A 21,227-nucleotide genomic window follows, 5' to 3' on the forward strand; every position below is an offset into this window, starting at 1 on the left:
CACCCAGTGACCGGCCAGTGAGATTTATCAACAGGAAGAGCTTCCACTTCCTCAATGTTCAGCTGGTCTGTGAGGGCATCGTGAGATTCCTCCAAACCTGTGCTCGCTTTCCTGGCTACTGCCATGACTCCTTCATCCTCCGCTGCCTCAGATTGTCATTCCAGTCCATATAGCATGTGGAAGAATCCTAAGGGATAGGGAATATCCCTTCCACAGATAACAAACTACCCACCGGAGTATGGGAGACCCAGACAGAGGTATAGAGGTGATACAACAAATGCCACCTGCTTAGTAGGACAATCACTGAGCAGGCCATCGGACTTCTGAAGATGTGATTCCGGTGACTTGATCTGACAGGTGGTGCCTTCAATGCCCTCTTGCCAGGATCTCAGTCATTGTCGGTCTGCTGCGCTCTCCAGAACAGGGCCCTCCAGAGAGGTGTAAACCTTGAGATTCAGAGGGATCTGGGTGTCCAAACGCATGAATCACAAAAGGTTAGTATTCAGGTACAGCAAGTAATTAGGGAAGCTAATAGAATGTTATCATTTATTGTGAAGAGAAATTAATACAAAAGTAGGGAGGTTATGCTTCAGGTATACAGGGCATTGGTGAGACCACATCTGGTCTCACTGTATACAGTATTGGTCATCTTATTTAAGGAAGGATGTAAACGCATTAGATGCAATTCAGAGAAGGTTAAATAGACTCATACCTGGAATGGGCGGGTTGCCTTATGAGGAAAGGTTGGTTTGTATCCGCTGGAGTTTAGAACGTGACTTGATTGAAACCTTTAAGATATTGAGTAGGAATGAACCGGGCTTGTCCAACGTATGGCCTACAGGCTGGACACAGCCTTCAAAGCCACTCTTAAAACGTCCAGTCACACAGGTCAGCCAATCAGCAGCAATTTTTTTTTACCTTTCATGGGATGTGGGCGTCAATGGCTCAGCGGCATTTATTACCCATCCCTAACTGCCCCTGTTCAGGGGGCACTTAAGAGTCAACCACATTGCTGTGGGTCTGGAGTCACATGTAGGCCAGACCAGGTAAGGACGGCAGATTTCCTTCCCTAAAGGACATTAGTGAACTAGATGGGTTTTTACAACAATCGACAATGGTTTCCTGGTCATCATCAGAGATTAATTCCAGATATTTATTGAATTCCAATTTCTCCATCTGCTGTGATGGGATTTGAAACTTGGTCCCCAGAGCATTACCCTGGGTCTCTGGAATACCAGTCAAGTGACAACAGCACAATGCCACCTCCTCCCCTCAATCAGAGAGAGAAGTAGTCTCTCATATTAGGAGCACCGAAGACGGGCATTGGTGAGTGTGCTGCCGGGCCGAGGGAAGCAAAGGTATTGGGAGAAGAACAACAGTGGGACTGGAGCACAGGGAGCAGAGTAACAGTGGGGCTGGAGCACAGGGAGCGGAGTAACAGCGGGGCTGGAGCACAGGGAGCGGAGTAACAGTGGGGCTGGAGCAAGGGGAGCGGAGTAACAGTGGGGCTGGAGCACGGGGAGCAGAGTAACAGTGGGGCTGGAGCACGGGGAGCGGAGTAACAGGGGGGCTGGAGCACGGGGAGCAGAGTAACAGTGGGGCTGGAGCACGGGGAGCAGAGTAACAGTGGGGCTGGAGCACAGGGAGCGGAGTAACAGTGGGGCTGGAGCACGGGGAGCGGAGTAACAGTGGGGCTGGAGCACAGGGAGCGGAGTAATAGTGGGGCTGGAGCACGGGGAGCGGAGTAACAGTGGGGCTGGAGCACGGGGAGCGGAGTAACAGTGGGGCTGGAGCAAGGGGAGCGGAGTAACAGTGGGGCTGGAGCATGGGGAGCAGAGTAACAGTGGGGCTGGAGCACGGGGAGCAGAGTAACAGTGGGGCTGGAGCACGGGGAGCAGAGTAACAGTGGGGCTGGAGCACGGGGAGCGGAGTAACAGTGGGGCTGGAGCACGGGGAGCAGAGTAACAGTGGGGCTGGAGCACGGGGAGCGGAGTAACAGGGGGGCTGGAGCACGGGGAGCGGAGTAACAGGGGGGCTGGAGCACAGGGAGCGGAGTAACAGTGGGGCTGGAGCAAGGCGAACGGAGTAACAGTGGGGCTGGGGCACGGGGAACGGAGTAACAGTGGGGCTGGGGCACGGGGAACGGAGTAACAGTGGGGCTGGGGCACGGGGAGCAGAGTAACAGTGGGGCTGGGGCACGGGGAGCAGAGTAACAGTGGGGCTGGAGCACGGGGAGCGGAGTAACAGTGGGGCTGGAGCACGGGGAGCGGAGTAACAGTGGGGCTGGAGCATGGGGAGCAGAGTAACAGTGGGGCTGGAGCACGGGGAGCGGAGTAACAGTGGGGCTGGAGCACGGGGAGTGGAGTAACAGTGGGGCTGGAGCACGGGGAGCGGAGTAACAGTGAGGCTGGAGCACGGGGAGCGGAGTAACAGTGAGGCTGGAGCACGGGGAGCGGAGTAACAGTGGGGCTGGAGCACGGGGAGCAGAGTAACAGTGGGGCTGGAGCACGGGGAGCGGAGTAACAGTGGGGCTGGAGCACGGGGAGCGGAGTAACAGTGGGGCTGGAGCACGGGGAGCGGAGTAACAGTGGAGCTGGAGCACGGGGAGCGGAGTAACAGTGGGGCTGGAGCACGGGGAGCGGAGTAACAGTGGGGCTGGAGCACGGGGAGCCGGGTGACGGTGGGGCTGGTGAAGTTTTGGCAGACTTGAGGAGAAGATGGTTTTGTGGTATGTTGGAGTGAGAGAGTGTGTCTGTGAGTGTGTTTGGCAGTGAGAGAGTGAGTGACTGTGCGTGTGTGTGTGGGAGTCAGAGTGAGTAACTGAGTGTGTGGGGGGGGTAGTGCAAGAGACTGAGTGAATGTCATAGGGAAAATGTTAGAAGCTATTATTAATGATATTATAGCAGGGAACTTAGAAAAATTCAAAGCAATCAGACAGAGTCAACATGGTTTTGTAAAAGGGGAACCATGTTTAACCAATTTATTAGAGTTCTTTGAAAGAGTTACATGTGCTGTGGATAATGGGGAACCGGTGGATTTGCTGTAATTATATTTCCAGAAGACATTTGATAAAGTGCCACATCAAAGCTTATTGCAGAAAATAAAAGCTCTTGGTGTAGGGAGTAACATATTGGCACGGATAGAAGATTGGCTGGCTAACAGGAAGCAGAGAGTAGGTATAGATGGGTCCTTTCCTGGTTGGCAGGATGTAACGAGTGGTGTGTCACAGGGATCAGTGCTGGGACCTCAACTGTTTACAATTTATATAAATGACCTGGATGAAGGGAGCGAAGGAAAGCTAAATTTGCTGATGGCACAAAGATAGGAAGGAAAGTAAATTGTGAAGAGGATGTAAGGAGGCTGCAAAGTTACATAGATAGGCTAAGTGAGTGGACAAAGACCTGACAAATGGAGTACAATGTGAGAAAATGTGAAATTGTTCATTTTGACAGGAAGAATAATAAAGAAGCTTATTATTTAAATGGTGAGAGAATGTAGAGCTCCGAGATTCAGAGGGATCTGGGTGTCCTAGTGCATGAATCACAAAAGGTGAGTATTCAGGTACATCAAGTAATTAGGAAAGCTAATAGAATGTTATCACTTATTGTGAGAGGAATTGAATACAGAAGTAGGGAGTATATGCTTCAGTTGTACAGGACATTGGTGAGACCACATCTGGAGTATTGTGTACAGTACTGGTTTCCTTATTTAAAGAAAGATGTAAATGCATTAGAAGCAGCTCAGAGAAGGTTTACTAGATTAATACCAGGAATCTGCAGGTTGTCTAATGAGGGAAGGTTGGACAGGTTAGGCTTGTATCCACTGGAATTTAGAAGAACAAGAGGCGACTTGATTGAAACCATTAAAATCCTCAGGGGTCTTGACAGATATGGATAGGATGTTTCTCCTGGCTGGTGATTCTAGAACCAGGGGACACAGTCTCAGAATAAGGGGTAGGTCATTTAAGACTGTGGTGAGGAGGAATTTTTTCCCTCATAGAGTGGTGATTCTTTGGAATTTTCTACCCCAGAGGTCTGTGGAAGCTCAATCATTGTGTATGCTCAAGACAGAAATCCATAGATTTCTCGAGACTAATGACATCAAGGGATATGGAGGAGAATGGCATTGAGGTAGATGATCAGCCATGATCTAATTGAATGGCGGAGCAGGCTCGATGGGTTGAAAGACCAACTCCTGTTCCTGTTCTCCTATGTGTCACTGGCAAGATCAGCATTTGTCACCCATCCCTAATTGCCCTTGAACTGAGTGGCTTGCACTGCTGTTTCAGAGGGCAGCTGAGAGTCAGCCACATTGCTGTGGGTCTGGAGTCACACGTAGGCCAGACCAGGTAAGGACGGCAGATTTCCTTCCCTAAAGGATATTAGAGAACCAGATGGGCTTTTACAACAGTTGATGATAGTTTCGTGGTCACCATTACTGAGGCTAGATTTCAATTCCAAATTTATTTATTTAATTTAAATTTCACCAGCTACAGTGGTGGGACCCAAATCTATGAAAACTGTTGTAAAAGCCCCACCTGGTTCATTGGCATCCTGTAGGGAAGAAGATCTGCTGTCCTTACCTGGTCTGGCTCCAGACCCACAGCAATGTCAGTGACTCTTAACTGCCCTCTCTGTGCTAAGGTAATTAGGAATGAACAACAAATGTTGGCCTTGCCAGCAACAGCTGCATCACATGGAAGAGTAAATTATTAAATTCAATACATTTCAGGGGAAGCATGTTAAACGCATGAGGGAGCTAAGAATAGAAATGTTGGCCAATTGGGTGAGTGGAAGACGGGTGGGAGGGAGCTAGTGTGGAGCATAAGCATTGGCATGAACGAGTTGGACTGACTCCTTTGTGACAATTTCATTGTTCTGACGAAGGCTGTACGGTTAAATAGACACAGATCTCGAACTGGATGTATTCAGTTTTTAGCTGATGAAATTGCCACCTGTGGTTGCAGTGCAAAATCGGATGGAATTATTCTAATCTTCGTAAAGCTTTTTCTTGAAAACTGTCAATAAGTATCAGTTTTGACTTGGCATCTAAAAGCCAGATACTAATCTTTTCTGTACCGGGGATTATTTGGCTGTTGCACCAAGTGTCAGCCTCTGTGGCAATGTTCTCACCTCTGAGTCAATAGGCTGTGAGTTGATCATCCCTGCCGGAGATAATCCAAGTTGATTGCTGAGGGCAATACTGACTGTTACATGGGGCCACCTTTCAGGTGAAACATTTAAACTGAGACTCAAGCTGTCCTTTCTGGTGGATTTTAAAGATCCCACAACATTATTATGAGGAAGGGGTGACTTTCCTGTTCAATAATTATCCCTCAACCAACATCATTAAAATAATTCATCTGGTCATTATCGCATTGCAATTTGTGGGATCTTGCTGTGCATTAATTGGCTGCCAGGCTTCCTTCATTACAACAGTGGCTACACTTCAAAAGTTCATTGGCTGTAACGTGCTTTGAGAAATCCTGAGGTCTTGAAAGGTGCTATGTAAATGCAAAGGATGAAATATATTGGGGGTGGGGGTATTCCTCAGTCCCTGTGGTGGAGGCAACTCGCTGACTTTAATCAGGACCTACCCTGCCTCAATGATATTTTGGGGACAGCCTTAATGAGGAAATTGTGGGACTTCTGGCCCTCAGGAAAGGAAAGACCCAACCTCGAGAGCAGTCGGCCAATCCCCCAGCAGCGTGCGAACGCAGTCGTGGCTGTTCGAGGGGGTCCTGAGAAGAAGCTCGTGGAGACTGGACTGAGAGGTAAATCAGGGGGCTTTGGTCAGGGAGGAATCGGGGACCCTAGTGATAGGGAGTGGAGGGGCTGGTGGGTCATGTTCTAGAGGCTGAGGTGAGGCACAAAGTGAGAACTCCCATCTTAGGGTGGGGGGGGGGAGGTAGGGGGGAATGGAAGGGGCCCCCCCTTCCCAAAAGAGGTACCTCCCCCGCATTCTCTCCCGCCTTTTACCCCGAGTTGGGAAAGTACCGGGCTAGCTACTTGCCTTCCGCCTTCCCCCACCCTCTGTATTATGGTGACAGAGTTGGAAAGAGGCCTTAAGTGACCTTTAATTGGCAACGTCAGGCTCTCAATAGACCTAAAAGTGGGCAGACTTCCTGAGGCCTTACCCGCCCCTCGGAATATGGAGGATGCTTCTGCGGTGGGTGGGAAGGCAGTAGGCTGGCCGCCTGTTTGGTTTTACGTGACCCCCACCACCTTCAAATATGCTGGTGGGAGGCTGTAAAATTCTCACTCAAATCTTTCCACATGAATGAAACTGAATCCACTTCTTCAAGTGGGTGCTCCCCACTACAATCCAATCAGAGAGGAAAGACTACTCCTAAAAAACCACATATATTCAAGCTATTTACATAAAGTCAGCAAATGTTGATGTTTGCGATGAGACTATTTGCAAGTTGGTGCAAGATGGTGACTTTGAGATGTACCCCAAAGTCACAGCACTTCCAAAGGAACCCACTAGGTGAAGTGCCGCCAAATATTATTGTGAGAACGGTAATTTGCTTTTACATCACAGCTTCAGTGGAGAAAATGTTCTGAAATCACTTTGTAGGTGGATGAGATCAAAAATAAATTAAATCAATATTTGTGGAGGTGGAAGGGACTAAAGGTTTGGTCGATAGGCAAAAAAGCATTGCATTTATATATCACCTTCACAAAGTCAGGTCAATGAAGTGCTTTCTGAAGTGCAGCCATTGCACAGCAAACTCCCCCACACAGCAACCAGGTAATGGCCAGGTAATCTGTTTCAGTGACATAGGTTGAGGGATAAATATTGGTCGGAAAGTCAGGGTGAAGCCCTCTACTATTTGCTGAAACAGTGTTGTCTGGAAAATATAATAATATTATTGGAATTTATTGTAAAATAGTATCTGTCTATATGCGTCTGTGTGTGTGTGAGAGAGAGAGAGAGAAACTTAATTGGATTAAAGTCAGCTGATATGAACACGTTGATGTGTTAGAAGATAAACTGAGTTTGAAATATCAATTAGGTAAACATGGGAGAAGTTTACAATGTCAGGTGTAAAAGAACATTTGCATTTTTAAATAAACTACACTAGGTTGTTTTCAAAGGAGGAGTGAAATGTTTTACCTAGCCAGGTGCACTTCAGAAACAGTGTGTTTATTTTTCCCAAAGATTACTGGTAAAATTGGTATTATGATAAATTTTTATGATCAGGGAGGTAAAGATCAAAGACATAGTGAATCAATGGGAGAACGGGGAAAATATGTATAAAGGAGAGAAGGCTGTGTATAAAGGCAGGAATTTTAAGATCTAACAAGTGTGAAAAACCTTCAGCATCTGCACCTCAAGCTGCTGTCTACAATGAACTGAAGCTAAGGAAACTCACTTTGAATTGGATTGTTCAGGGTCATGTTTCTTTGCCCGGGTCTTTTAAAATCTATGTATCTCACTGTTGCCTTAACAGAGGTGTAGCTGGGAGTCAGATTAATTAAAGAATTTAGAAGTTATTATAGTAGTAATTTATAGACATATGTATGTGCTGAAAATCATTTCTCTTATTAATAATGCTTAATCTAGTTTTGTAAATAAAAACCTATAAGGCTCACTGGACTTATTACCACCGAAGTCAAAGCACGCATCTAGAAACATTCAAATTGCAAAACAAAATGTGGCAGTTTTCTCAAGTTTGCCTCTGGGATTTGAACAACTCAGCGTTTACCATCGGCTGTGCCATAACAAGTGTCATGGGTATTCTATGTCCAGCTGAAAGGCTGAGAGGTTTAAAATCTCATCTAAAAGAGGCACTGCCAACACTGTAGCACTTTCTCAGTCGTGACTTAAGTAGCATTGAAGTCTCACCTAGATTCCGTGCTCGTCTCCAGGGTGGGACTTCAAACTAACAACTTCCTAGGCCAAAGGTGAGAGTGCCACTGCTGATCCATTGTTTGCAATACATATGAAGATTTTTAAAAAGTGGACAGTGGAAATGTTTAGGGGAGGACTCAAAGGGTGCAAAACCAAGGGAGATAAAGCAAGACATTCTGGAAGAAGTTTTCTAACTTGACTGGAGCACAACTCAGAGAATGAGACACATAGTTAAGATCTCCAATTCACACGCTTTTCAAACTCCAATCATTAACATCAAAAATTGCTCAAAGAGTAAGAAGAAATGATTGCTTGGATACTCGACCTGTTGTTTTCTAGTTTAATATTTGTTGGAAATATTGGGAAAATCCACCCTCATTCTGAGTGTGATTGGAACAGGATTAGAGATATAAACAATGTTGCAGTCCTGGAACAGAGTGTGCCATGAAAGACAGGGTGGCGCCAAAAAGGAGTCCTGGACCAAGGGAGCTGCCTGGCAACAACTGGGTGACCAGGGTTTTGTGTGAGAGCAGTGTAGCAGAATAGCTCCTGGCCTAAAAGAAATAAGACCTAAAACTTCTTGCTCCTGTGTGTGGAAGATTCCAGTAATTCCACAATAATAGCTAGCTGGCTTTTTCTCCTCATATCTCTATAACCTGCTCTCTCTCCGAAAACCCCTGTCAAGAGGCAATGGGGAAAATCACTGTTAGAGACGTTGAAAGGCAAGTGCTCAACCAGTGAAATAAATAATGAAAGTGCTGGAAGACCCCGCGTGTCATCAACAAGAACTGAAAGGAATTTGGAAGACTTCGATCAAAATCAACCCATCGAATCCTGTACTCCGGAATTGATGCTATTGAACTATTTCATCCTGCCCTTAAAATCCATGCTTTTGTGTGTCTTATGTGTGTGTAGGGATTTAAGAAGGGGTAGAGTTTAGGTTATTGAGTTAGAAATTAGCAGCTCATATTTCTTTATTTTGCCACTGGTTAATGACAGTCTGTTCAATAAACAGTTATTTACTTATTCAGTTTACAAACCTGGTGTTAATCTAAATCAAACAGTTAGGTTGAATTGGGGCAATCTGGTGGTTCGGTCAAATTTTTCACGTGTGTCGCAACTCGGGGAGCAGTGGGACTTGATATTGCAGCACACTGTCCCCAGTGAGTCGATATTACGGCGCACTATCCCCAGTGAGTCGATATTATGGCGCACTATCCCCAGTGAGTCGATATTACAGCGCACTGTCCCCAGTGAGTCAATATTACAGTACGCTATCCCCAGTGAGTGGTGACACTGCAGACACAGTAGCAACTGTCGAATTGGAATTGATGTCTGCTAAGTTTCAGACCAATGCAGCACTCTGTGTGGACCTGAATCATACACAGGTTTCAGCATTAATGCCTCGTCTGTGTGGAGTTAGCTGATATCAGCCATGAGTACGTACACTGCTACTCTATCAGAGAGAAGAATCAGCCAGGTATCCTGTACCAAAACCCCAGGATCTAAGGCACCTCCTGGAAGGTGTGCATTTTCAGCTCTTCGGAAAGGGCGTGATTGTGATGCCCTCGGTTGTTAAATAGTTTGCTGAGAATGACTGGGGGAGGTCTCCAGTTGTTGCCAAGTGGATAGGGGACTTAGGCAGACTAAAATGGTGGGGAATGGCTGGTCTGGTGGACATCACACTCTCAGTGGCTTGGCGATGGATATTCAGGTGAGGTGGTCAGAATTGTAACATGAAAATTGGAATCCTGTGGCATGCATGGGACCCCAAGAGCCATTTGTGGAGTCAGCTGGACCGGCCACACTGCTGGTTTAAGCTAGTGGTTCAGCCGAAGTTAAGTTGTAATTTATGTTTGCAGTGCTGGTTGGAGGTGATACACTTCTCCGGGTCCTGACATGAACGCACTGGGGGCTGCTACCAAATTATATTCCCCCTCCCCAGCCTCGGACTTACCTTTTTTCAGGGCCCAGAGGCAGCCTGGGCAGCCAGTATTGTGGTGGAACAGAGGGGAAGGGCCACCCTAGGGGCCTTTTTTCCTACCCTCTGGCCCAGTGTTAATGAGACCCAGCACTGAAAATTGACAGGACCTTCCACAGACAGGATTGAGAAACCCTAACCCACATTGAGGAAACACTTTTCCCAAATACAAGGCTCAGATTGAAGAATGCACAGCATTCTGGGAGGCAGAAGATAATGAAAAATCTGCCATCAGACAGCATCTTCCAGAGAGGGGAGAAATTTGGATTATAAAGAGCAGCCTAGATATTGCTTCCCAGTTACAGAGTTGTTAGAACAGAGTTGATTGAGCTCAAGATACCAGTTGAAAAGGAGTTAAATTTGCCCAGTTCCATTGCAGTAAAATTGTATTCAGAGAAACAACCAAGAATCCTGATAAATTGAGCAGGAAAGCCTATGATTCACAAAATTCAACATGACAAACATTATTTGCTGAATGTTCTGATGTCCAGATCACCACACTTCCCAATGTATTAGAATTCTTTGAGGAGGTAACAAGCAGGATAGATAAAGGGGAACCAGTAGATGGAATATTTTTGGATTTCCAAGAGGCGTTCGATAAGGTACCACACATAAGGCTACTTAATAAGATAAGAGTCCATGGTGCTGAGGGTAGTATATTAGTATGGATAGAGGATTAGCTAACTAATAGAAGACAGAGAGTTGGGATAAGGGGGCCTTTTCAGGATGGCAACCTGTAACTAGTGGAATGTCACAGAGGTCAGTACTGGGACCTCAATTATTTACAATATATGTTAGTGACTTGGATGAGGCAAGTGAATGTACTATCACCAAGTTTGCGGATGACACAAAAATAAGTGGGAAGGCAAGTGGTGAGGATGACACAAGGAGTCTACAGAGGGATATAGACAGGTTAAGTGAGTGGACAAAAACTTGGCAGATGGAATATAATGTTGGAAAATGTGAGGTTATGCACTTTGGCAGGAAGAATAGAGGAGCTGAATATTATTTAAATGAAGAAAGGCTGCAGAAAGCTGCAGCACAGAGGGATTTGGGAGTCCCTGTGCATGAATCCTAAAAAACTAATGTAAAAGGTCAGCAGGTAATAGGGAAGGCAAATGGAATGTTGGCCTTTATTTCAAAGGGATTGAAGTATAAAAATAGGGAAGTGTTGCTAAAACAAGGCACTAGTTAGACCACACCTAGAATACTGTGAACAATTTCGTTCCCCTTACCTAAGGAAAGATGTACTGGCATTGGAGGCAGTCCAGAGAAGGTTCACTAGGTTGATCCTGGGAATGGAAGGGTTTTCTTATGAGGAGAGAGGGCTTGACAGGGCAGATGCTGAGAGGTTGTTTCCCCTTGTGGGAGAGTCTAGGACCAGAGGGAATAATCTCAGAGTAAGGGGTCACCCATTTAAAACAGAGATGAGGAGGATTTTCTTCTCTCAGAGGGTAGTGAATCTGTGGAATTCTTTACCACAGAGGTCTGTAGAGGCTGGGTCGTTAAGTATATTTAAGACTGAGGTAGACAGGTTTTTAATCAGTAAGGGAATCCGGGGTTATGGGGAAAAGGCAGGAAAGTGGAGTTGAGGATTATCAGATCAGCCATGATCTCATTGAACGCCGGAGCAGACTCAATGGGCTGAATGGCCTACTTCTGCACCTACATGTTATGGTCAAAGTATTTCTCAGCATTGAGTCTTTGTTTTTACTGAGACTTAGCTAGTTTATGCTCATCACAAGTGATGAATGTTTCGGATGGAGAATGCAAAACGCATTCAGCTCCCTCGATCTACTTTTCCTCAACAGTGTCTTTGGCCGAACTTCAGAATAACATTCCCATCATCGGAGAATGATTACAAACATGATTTCTCTGCAAAGTTTAAGCTTTTCTCATGTTTAATTTTTCTGGCAGCACAAAATAAAAAGAACGACAAGCAAGAAAGAGAAAATAACATCCAAAAATACCAAAGTGAGCAGGAGGTAGAAACAGAGAGAATTAAACTGGAGTGGCTTTAATCACCCACTTTGTTAGCTATAAGCCAGGTGGCTTGATAGAATAGTGAAACAGTCCTTTTAAAATTTGGTCCTGATTTCCTCTGAAAGTAACACTGCTGGTGGTACGAGCTGTGAGGTATTTTAGGGGCCCAGCTGCACTCAGTTTCTTTACAATTTACAACGGAACAGCCCGGTTTGCTCATCCACCCGCTGTGCCCCTCGACAGCTCCCCGTTGGGACAACATGCTCTGGATAACCTAAACACAGAAGAGTTAATTACTGCTGTCAAAGCCTTCACTGTGTCAAAAAAACACTTCCTAAACCCCATCATGTTTACTAAAGGGCAGGCCCCCCACCTCCCATCCTCCACAGCTGTCATCTACAATCCTTCTGGATCCCAGCAAAACTATTCCCAGCACATCTCAAATAAACTGACTTATAACCAATAATTTGTGCACTGATGTTGAGGCTGCATTACTAACTGATACCAGCAGTACAATCTGTATGAAGGCAACATTCCAATGTATATTATCTGAAGATATAGTTATCATAGAGCACTGAAGGAGGCCATAAGAACATTATAACTAGGAGAAGGAATAGGCACAACCATCCCTCAACCCTGTTCCACTGTTCAATTAGATCACAGCTGGTTAAATCTTGGCCTCATCTCCTCTTTCCTGCCTGTTCCCTGAAACCCTTGACTCCACTTGAGGCCATTCAGTCCATCATGTCACAGATCAGAGAATGATCCCATAAGGAGCCAGTCAGCCTGTTGATCCTGTGCTGCCTATTTACAAGATCAACTCAGCTAACCACACTCCCATGCCCTTTCCCCCCGAGCCCTGCAACATTTTTCTGTTCAGGTGAAAACCACGATTGAATCAGCCTCCAGCACACTCTCAGGCTCTGCATCCTGGACCATCCATTGATCTCCAACAACCACAACCATCTTCCTTTGTGGTAAGTATCACTCCAACCAGTGGAGAATTTTCCCCCTGATTCCCATTGACTCCAGTTCTGTTAGGGCTCCATGATGCCACACTCGGTCAAATGCCTCTTTGATAAGAGCAAATTCCTTTCTTTCTAACAGTGTAAATAACTATTTTGAATTTGTGTTATTTGTACCCTCCTCCTTGCTTGAATATAATTTGTTTGAAACAGACACCATCCTACCATTGCTGCGTAGGCTGCTGAAATGGTTAATATTTTGTAGCTTGAATGTTTATCAAAGAAATTGGTTAAAATTCAAACGAAAAGATTATCTCTGTCACACACAAGAACATTTCTACTTTTTCAGTTTGCTCTCTGTGCTCCCATCAGAGGACAGAGGTTAATCGAGGTTGTGCACCAACAGGGATAGCATCTGTCCAAGAGTTTGCCAAGAAAAGCTCAAACTTGAAACTCTATCTTTACATCGTCAGCTGTGTTCATAGAGATAAAAGCAAAATACTGTGGATTCTGTAAACCTGAAAAGAAAACAGAAAATGCTGGAAAAACTCAGCAGGTCTGGCAGCATCTGTGGAGAGAGAAACAGAGTTAACGTTTCGAGTCCGTATGACTCTTCTTCAGAGCTAAACAGAAATAGAAATGTGATGAAATTTATATTGTTTTAAGGGGGTGGAGCAGGTGAAGTTGGATAGGAGCCAGTGATAGGCGAAGGCTAAGGAGAGATTGACAAAGATGTCATGGACAAAAGGACAAAGGGAGTGTTAATGGTTGGGGTAAGGGCTAAAGGAGGTGCTGATAGTGGCGTCAAGGTAAGAAAGCGGAATGTGTTAAGAAACCCTTGTTCTGCTATTAACACATTCTGTTTTCTTATCTTGATGCCAGTATCAGCACCTCCTTTAGCCCTTACCCCAACCATTAACACTCCCTTTGTCTTTTTGTCCATGATATCTTTGTCAATCTCTCCCCTGCACTTTACCAGGCCTCTATCAGTGACATCAGCAAGCAACAAGAAATACTGATCTACATTACTGCAAAGTGATAATGATGGGGGTTGGATGGTGTCTTCCTACATTCCCACACTTACACTGTGTCTATATTAAGGAATTGCTTTAGGAACATAGGACTTAGCAGCAGGAGTAGGCCATTCTGCCCTTTAAACCTGCTCCACCACTCAATAAGATCATGGCTGATCTGCTGTGATCTTAGCTCCACCTCCCTGTCTGGACACCATAACCCTTGACTCCCAGTTTGAATAAAGTCAATGACCCAGCTGCCACTGCTTTCTGGGGAAGAGAATTCCACAGACTAATGACCCTCTGAGAGAAAAAATTCTCCTCATCTCCATCTTAAAAGAGAGACCTCTTATTCTTAAACTATGTCCCCTGGTTCTAGTCTCTCCCACAACTGGAAACATCCTCCCGGTATCCATTCTATCCAGTCCCCTCAGCATCTTATATGCTTCAATAAGACCTCTCATTCTTTTAAACGCCAAGGGATATGGGCCCTGCCTGTCCAACCTTTCTTCATAAAATAAGCCCTTCATCCCAGGTGTTATGAGCGGGATGGGGGGAGTGCGCAGTTGATCAAGCCCCACTACCCCACAGGTCGCACCATTAGTTTAAAAGTTTGATTCACTCACCAAAATGGCTAATTATTTATCTTCGCTACTGTTACCCAGAATAAAAGACTCTTAAACCTGGCTTCTTTCAATAAATTCAGAATGATTGATTTTTTTAAAACAAAACTTATTCTTTTAAACAAGTTACAAGAACTGCTTAACTCACAATTGTAATCTGGAAGTATAACCATCTATCCCTTTTAAAAATACCCCAGCACATACGCCCACACACACACACACCCAGAGCCACACACACCCACAGCCACATACGCCCACACACACACACACCCACAGCCACACATGCCCACACACACACACACCCCCACAGCCACACACGCCCACACACACACACACACACCCACAGCCACACACGCCCACACACACACACACCCAGAGCCACACACACCCACAGCCACACACGCCCACACACACACACACCCCCACAGCCACACACGCCCACACACACACACACACACACCCACAGCCACACACGCCCACACACACACACACCCACAGCCACACACGCCCACACACACACCCAGAGCTACACACACCCACAGCCACACATGCCCACACACACACACACACCCACAGCCACACACGCCCACACACACACACACACACAGCCAAACAAAGGACAAACATATAGGGTCTCTGCAGAGATCGGCTTTGGAGGATAGACTTTATAAAATAAAGGTTAAAATTCACAGGGTTTTGATGCTGTTGATCTGGAACTCCTTTGTGTGAAATGGGCCACTGGTCCCAGTAGATGTCTGGAAGTTCTCACAAACGGAGACTTGGCATGGAGGAGAATACAGCCAGTTCAATCCCTCTTGCCTCAGCCTCTTGGCTTTCCCAAGACAGACAAGCTCCTCTAAGATGAGGATTCCTAGCTGGATACTGAACTACTCTATTTCAGGCAGGGCAAAGAGAGTGCAAGTTGGGGCAGGTTCATGCCCAACTGAATTTTTAAAAAACCAAGTCCAAAACTTAAAGCTCATCTGTATCATGTGATATCCAGTAAATCACTAGCCTTTGCCTTTAAACCAGTTTTTTTTTTCCATCCATTAAAATAATTGCAGTGCAAACAAGCAAACAGTTCTTCCCCTCAAGTACGATGCTGCTCAGGTGATTTCTTGGAAACTGCATGCTTGCTCTCAGTAATTAGTGTATAAGGACACCCAGGTCTCTCTGTACATCAACATTTCCCAACCTGTCACCATTTAAGTAATACTCTGACGTTCCGTTTTTCCTACCAAAGTGGATAGCTTCACACTTACACACGTTATACTGCATCTGCCATGTATTTGCCCACTCACTCAACCTGTCTAAATCACCTTGAAGCCCCTTAACACCCACCTCACCACTCACATTCCCACCAAGTTTCGTGTCATCAGCAAACTTGGAAATATTACATTTGGGGCTGAAGCACTGATCTCTACAGCACCTACTAGTCACCACCTGCCACTCTGAAAAAGGCCCCTTTACTCTCACTCCCTGTTTCCCGTCTGCTAACCAATTCTTAACCCTACCGTGAATACTACCCTCAATGGTTACCCTGATCAGACCATTTCATGCTGTATATCACACAAACTCATGAACAGGCCAAAGGTCATCACTTTCAGCCCTGAAAAGTGCCCAGTCTACCTCACATTACCCTGGAAGGGCAAAGGTATCTCAGAAATTTGAGCAACAGGTGAAGCTAGCTGTTTCACGCTGCTACTGTGCAGCAGCAACACGACTGGTATTCATCACTAACAAGATGCTGCCATCAAGCCAAAAAGATGTTCTGCCTATCACACAATGAGTGATGTGGTATATGAATTTCAGTGCCAGTCTGATGCCAGGTATGTGGCCGTACATCCCAAAAACTGCTGGATCGTATCAAACAGCATGTCCCAGCCGCTGTTCACAACGGACAAGGTACAGACCCTACCCAACCAGCCCGTGCTTGCAAAATTCAAAACATTAGATGTGATTCCCTGATTGGACAACATTTGCTAAATAATCCTCAGTGTGCTAAGAATTACACTAACTGCCAGTTTAAGATTGTCAGTCAGACCCGCAGTGTGGCATATTTGCGTGTACTGGAAGCTACATATATTAATACACAGGGCCCGTTCCTTGCAGACAGAAAGAACATGTACAAACATTGCGCCTGTTTCAGCTAAACAAAACAAGTGACAGCCATTCACTGACTCCTTCCTCAAGGCAATGCCTTGGCCAGTGTCAAGCTGCCTTGTTTAAATTTATAACAATGCTTGGCAGTTAACTGTCAGCTACCATCACTGCTGCATGTTCCATGGCAATGCCTCAACCAATCAGAATCCACCTGCCAACCAATCAGCACTCTCACATACAGTGTAAGTTGTTGTTTTCCCCCTTATAATGGCATTTTTGCTAATGTCCTGATGAGTGCAAGACAAAAAACTTTGACATGTCTCTTTTTTAGCAATGCTCAAGTTCTGTACTACCAAATAACTATTTATTGTAATTTAGTTAACTAATTAATTAGTTATTATATGAATAATTTTTTAAAATTAATGTGTCTCCTCACCACCACTTACCCTATTAATTTAAACCTCATGAATATAGTAAACTCTGCCACTTTAAAATAAAACAGGAGACTGACCAGTTCCTGCTTCCCCTCTGCAAGTGCTTTTTAATTAATTCGAAGATAGCTACTTAAGGGTTATTTAAAATTTTACATTTTTCTAATTTCTAGCATCTTAAACACACACACAGATGTTAAGGGCAGTTACTCACCAACCAATGAACTACCTACCTCCATGTGATGACGCTGTTCAGCTTTTTTTCAAACTCTGGAACATCTGAACTTCTTCCAGTCTGTGCTCAACACCCCCATCTCCCTCTCTCCTTCTCTCACGACAATCTGTGCTCCCCTGCAGATCCTTCTCTCTCCGCCTCTCTCCATGGTGTGTGCACCCCTTGCAGTTCCCTCTCTCTGCCTCTCTCCCTGGTTTATGTTCATCCTGACGATCCACCTCTCTATCCCTCTATCCCCGGTCTGTCTCCCTCCTGCAGGTCCACTCCTCTTCGCCTGTTCCCCTGCAGGTAAATGGTGAAGGTAAGGAGGTGGGTTTTGTAACAAGTTGAAGTTCCCGAGGTTGTAGATTCTATTTTGTTTATGTTGTAATGCAGGCGCCAGAGATCAAAACTAACAATCATACATCACAGTTCTTTATGAGGCGTCATTCAGAAATTATATTCTGTCGCAATTGGATGGAGAGGTTATGTGCAGACCCCTATTGGGAACTGAAATTCTGGGGCACCAATCAAGTGGCTGCTTTGTCCTGGATAGTGTCAAGCTTCTTGAGTGTTATTGGAGCTGCACTCATCCAGGCAAGTGGGGAATATTCCATCACACTCCTGACTTGTGCCTTGTAGATGGTGGACAGGCTCTGGGGAGTCAGGAGGTGAGTTATTCACCACACGATTCCTGCTCTTGTAGCCACAGTATTTATATGTCTGGTCCAGTTCAGTTTCTGGTCAATGGTAACCCCCCAGGATGTTGATAGTGGGGGATTCAGTGATGGTAATGCCATTGAATGTTAAGGGGAGATGGTTAGATTCTCTCTTGTGGGAGATGGTCATTGCCTGACACTTGTGTGGCGCGAATGTTACTTGCCACTTGTCAGACCAAGCCTGGATATTGTCCAGATCTTGCTGCATTTGGACATGGACTGCTTCAGTATCTGAGGAGTTGCAAATGGTGCAGAACATTGTGCAATCATCAGTGAACATCCCCACTCCTGACCTAATGATGGAAAGGATGAAAATATTTGAACATAATAATGAGAAAATTAAATGCAAGACATTGCTAGACTGGGAGCCAAGATATGTTAATGAACACAGTGGTGATGGGAACTTTTATCGATGACTCAATCCTGGAAATTGAACTCATATTTGGTTCATTGATTACTTGCTGCTCATTCTCCTTTTCCTGACTCTGCTGATAGAGACAGAGCTGCTCCACATACCTCCAATGGGTAACTGAACAGCAGTCAGTACACACCTGAACTGATATGATTGCCACTTTACAGCAGAGTGCTAGGATATGTGTGCTCGTAGCCCAGTGATGGCCCTCCCCCTGCTTGCCCAATCCCGCAGTAGTATAGCTGAGATCAAAAGCCAAGTGGAATAGCCAGATGGAACCCTAGCTCCTTCACTACATGGTGGCTTCCATTGTTTCCATGCCAACATTATTTATTTATTGAAGAAGACTTTTGTAGTTACACTGGATTTTACTTAATGCCCCATTCTCAACCTGATCAACATGATGTATCCACTGACAATCTCTAATTATTTAATTCAGCATCAATGTTGTTTTATAATGGTTGTTTCATCTTATGTTTCAAAGGTTAATTGCTGGCTGCATATCAACAGCACAATTCATTATATAAAATAGTTCACCCATGCATAATGAGGTCTGACCATCATTTGTTTATTAATGACAGGAACATGCAGATAAACCCAGTTTATCTACTCTAGAGTCACCAACTCAAGCAATTTTTAATGGACAATATAATGGAGATAAATCTGAAAGTGAATCTCAAATGAATAATCTTTCTGTTGGGGTTAAGTTTAGAGAGAATTACGATAATCTTATTTTTAGAGGCATTTTTAAATGAATCACTTTAGACTAAATATCTTTGCTTAAATGGGAGACAGTGGTGAAGTTGTAATGTTACAGGGTTAGTAATCCCAAGGCCCAGGCTAATGCCCTGTGGGCAGGTTCAAATTCTACCATGCCAACTGGTGGAATTTAAGTTCAATTAATGAATAAATTCAATTAATCAATAAAAAATCTGGAATAGAAAGTTAGTTTCAGTAATCGTGTCATGAAACTATCATTGATTGTTGTAAATTTCTATCTGGTTGACTAATGTCTTTTAGAGTGAGGAATGCTTACCTGATCCGGCCTACATCTGACTCCAAATCCATAGCAATGTGGATAACTCCTAGCTGCCCTCTGCAATGGCCGAGCAAGCCACTCAGTTCAAGGGCAGTTAGGAACGGGCAACAGATGCTGGCCTTGCTAGTGACACCCACATCCATAAAAGAATTTTAAAAAATCAAAGTTGTGATAGAATTTCTATTTGATATTGCAGTAACTATCTTATTTGATCAATTAGTTCTGATGGCAAAATCTTGAGAAATGCAGCAAGCCAACTTTGGATCATAGCTCATTGGAGTTTAGTTCTGTGAATTTGTAAAAATTTGCTTCACGTTTTTCAGTTCCCATCGTGACCTCAGAATCTTCAAGAAAGTCTCAAGTTATGTAATTATTGAACAATAATGATAATGGGAGGCATTAATAATAGTTACACTTTGTACATGCTTCACACTCTCCAGTTTCCAGAATACCAATATTCTATAATAGTTATAAAACTGGAAGAGATTTGTCTAGTGTCTTTCAGAATTATGCTTCAATGAGTATGGGCACGACTCTCTTTATCAAAAGCTCCATCATAACCTTGGTACCATCATTAGATTGTTCCTCATCTTTAATCTTAGAAACCTGCTCTGCAAGTTTCCAAACTGCCAGTGTTTCTTGTTCCAGATGAGAATTAACTGCAAGGATGTTTCAGCTGCGACCCTGTATGATGTTCTCCATGACACACACTACAGAAAAAAATGGGACACCAATATGATTGAGACCTACGATATTGGTCGACTGACAGTGAATGCAGATGTGGGCTATTATTCCTGTAAGTAACCCCCAACAGCAGATGTTTTACTGTGATGTGGGCTATTATTCCACTACATATCCCCCAGGATCAGATTGTTTCACTATGAAACATAATTCTTATGAAATTGTGCAAAGGCAAATTGTTGAACTGAAACAGCTGAGATGCTGACTCTGAATACAGAGTCATCGAGAGACTAAGACAGAGTGTGTACGTGTGTGAACATAGAAGATAGATTGTTAGGAGAGGCACAAAGAGAGAGAGCATTATCCATGGTGGAGGAGAAGGGCTTTAGGGAGCAGTTGGTAGCCAGTAATACTTCCCCCTAAATAAAGGGTTGGTTCAGCTGATAACTTCTTCACATCAAATAATTGAAGAAGTAGGAGGTTAGACCCAGAGGTAACATGAGTGAGAAATCAGAATGATCTTCAGCCAACCAATTTCTTGGATAATGTTGAACGGGCATTGTGTGTCACAGATTTCAAGTTCCACAAGAAATTTGAAATAGTTTCACAAGAAATAGGCGCAGGTGTAGACCACAGGGCCCATTGAGCTTGCTCCGCCATTCAATACAACCATGGCTGATCTTGGGCTTCAACTCCATTCTCCTACCTGCTCCCCATATCCCTTAATCCCGTGAGAGAGGAAAAACCTGTCTATTCCAGCCTTAGATGTTGTCAACAATGGAACATCCTCAACCCTCTGGGGTAGAGAGTTACAAAGATTCACAGCCATTTGAGTGAAGTATTTTCACCTCTTCTCAGTCCTAAATGATTGGCCCCTTATCCTGAGAATGTGCCCTCATGTTTTAGATTCCCTGACCAGCAGAAACGATCCAGTGTCCTGTTAACTGGGCACAGGATTTACAAATGGTAAAATTATTTCCTACCCTGTCAAATTTTGTAGGATAGGAAATGTCCAAAACAGATTTGGCCCCAAACCTTGGCAATCGAGCCTGAAAATCGAAATTTTGGCAGTTACGTCACCCTAGGCTCATTGGATAGCTCTCTCACCTCCGAGTCAGAAGGCTGTAGGCTCAAGTCCCATTCCAGGAATTGAGAACAAAAATACAGGCTGACACTTGAGGGTGTGCTGCACTGTCAGAGATGCTG

General features: G+C 44.6%; 1 protein-coding gene across 1 annotated transcript in view; it reads left to right on the forward strand.

Moving 5' to 3' along the window:
* stard15 (StAR-related lipid transfer (START) domain containing 15) overlaps positions 1–21,227 on the forward strand; it is a 142,209-nt gene that overhangs the window by 68,427 nt on the left and 52,555 nt on the right. Inside the window, exon 2 of the mRNA XM_078551242.1 lies at positions 19,989–20,136. Coding sequence (XP_078407368.1) covers positions 19,989–20,136 — 148 coding nt within the window. The remainder of the gene's footprint in view (positions 1–19,988; positions 20,137–21,227) is intronic.

The sequence above is a fragment of the Cetorhinus maximus genome, chromosome 10 (genome assembly GCF_964194155.1).
Source record: "Cetorhinus maximus chromosome 10, sCetMax3.hap1.1, whole genome shotgun sequence".
Lineage (NCBI taxonomy): Eukaryota > Metazoa > Chordata > Chondrichthyes > Lamniformes > Cetorhinidae > Cetorhinus > Cetorhinus maximus.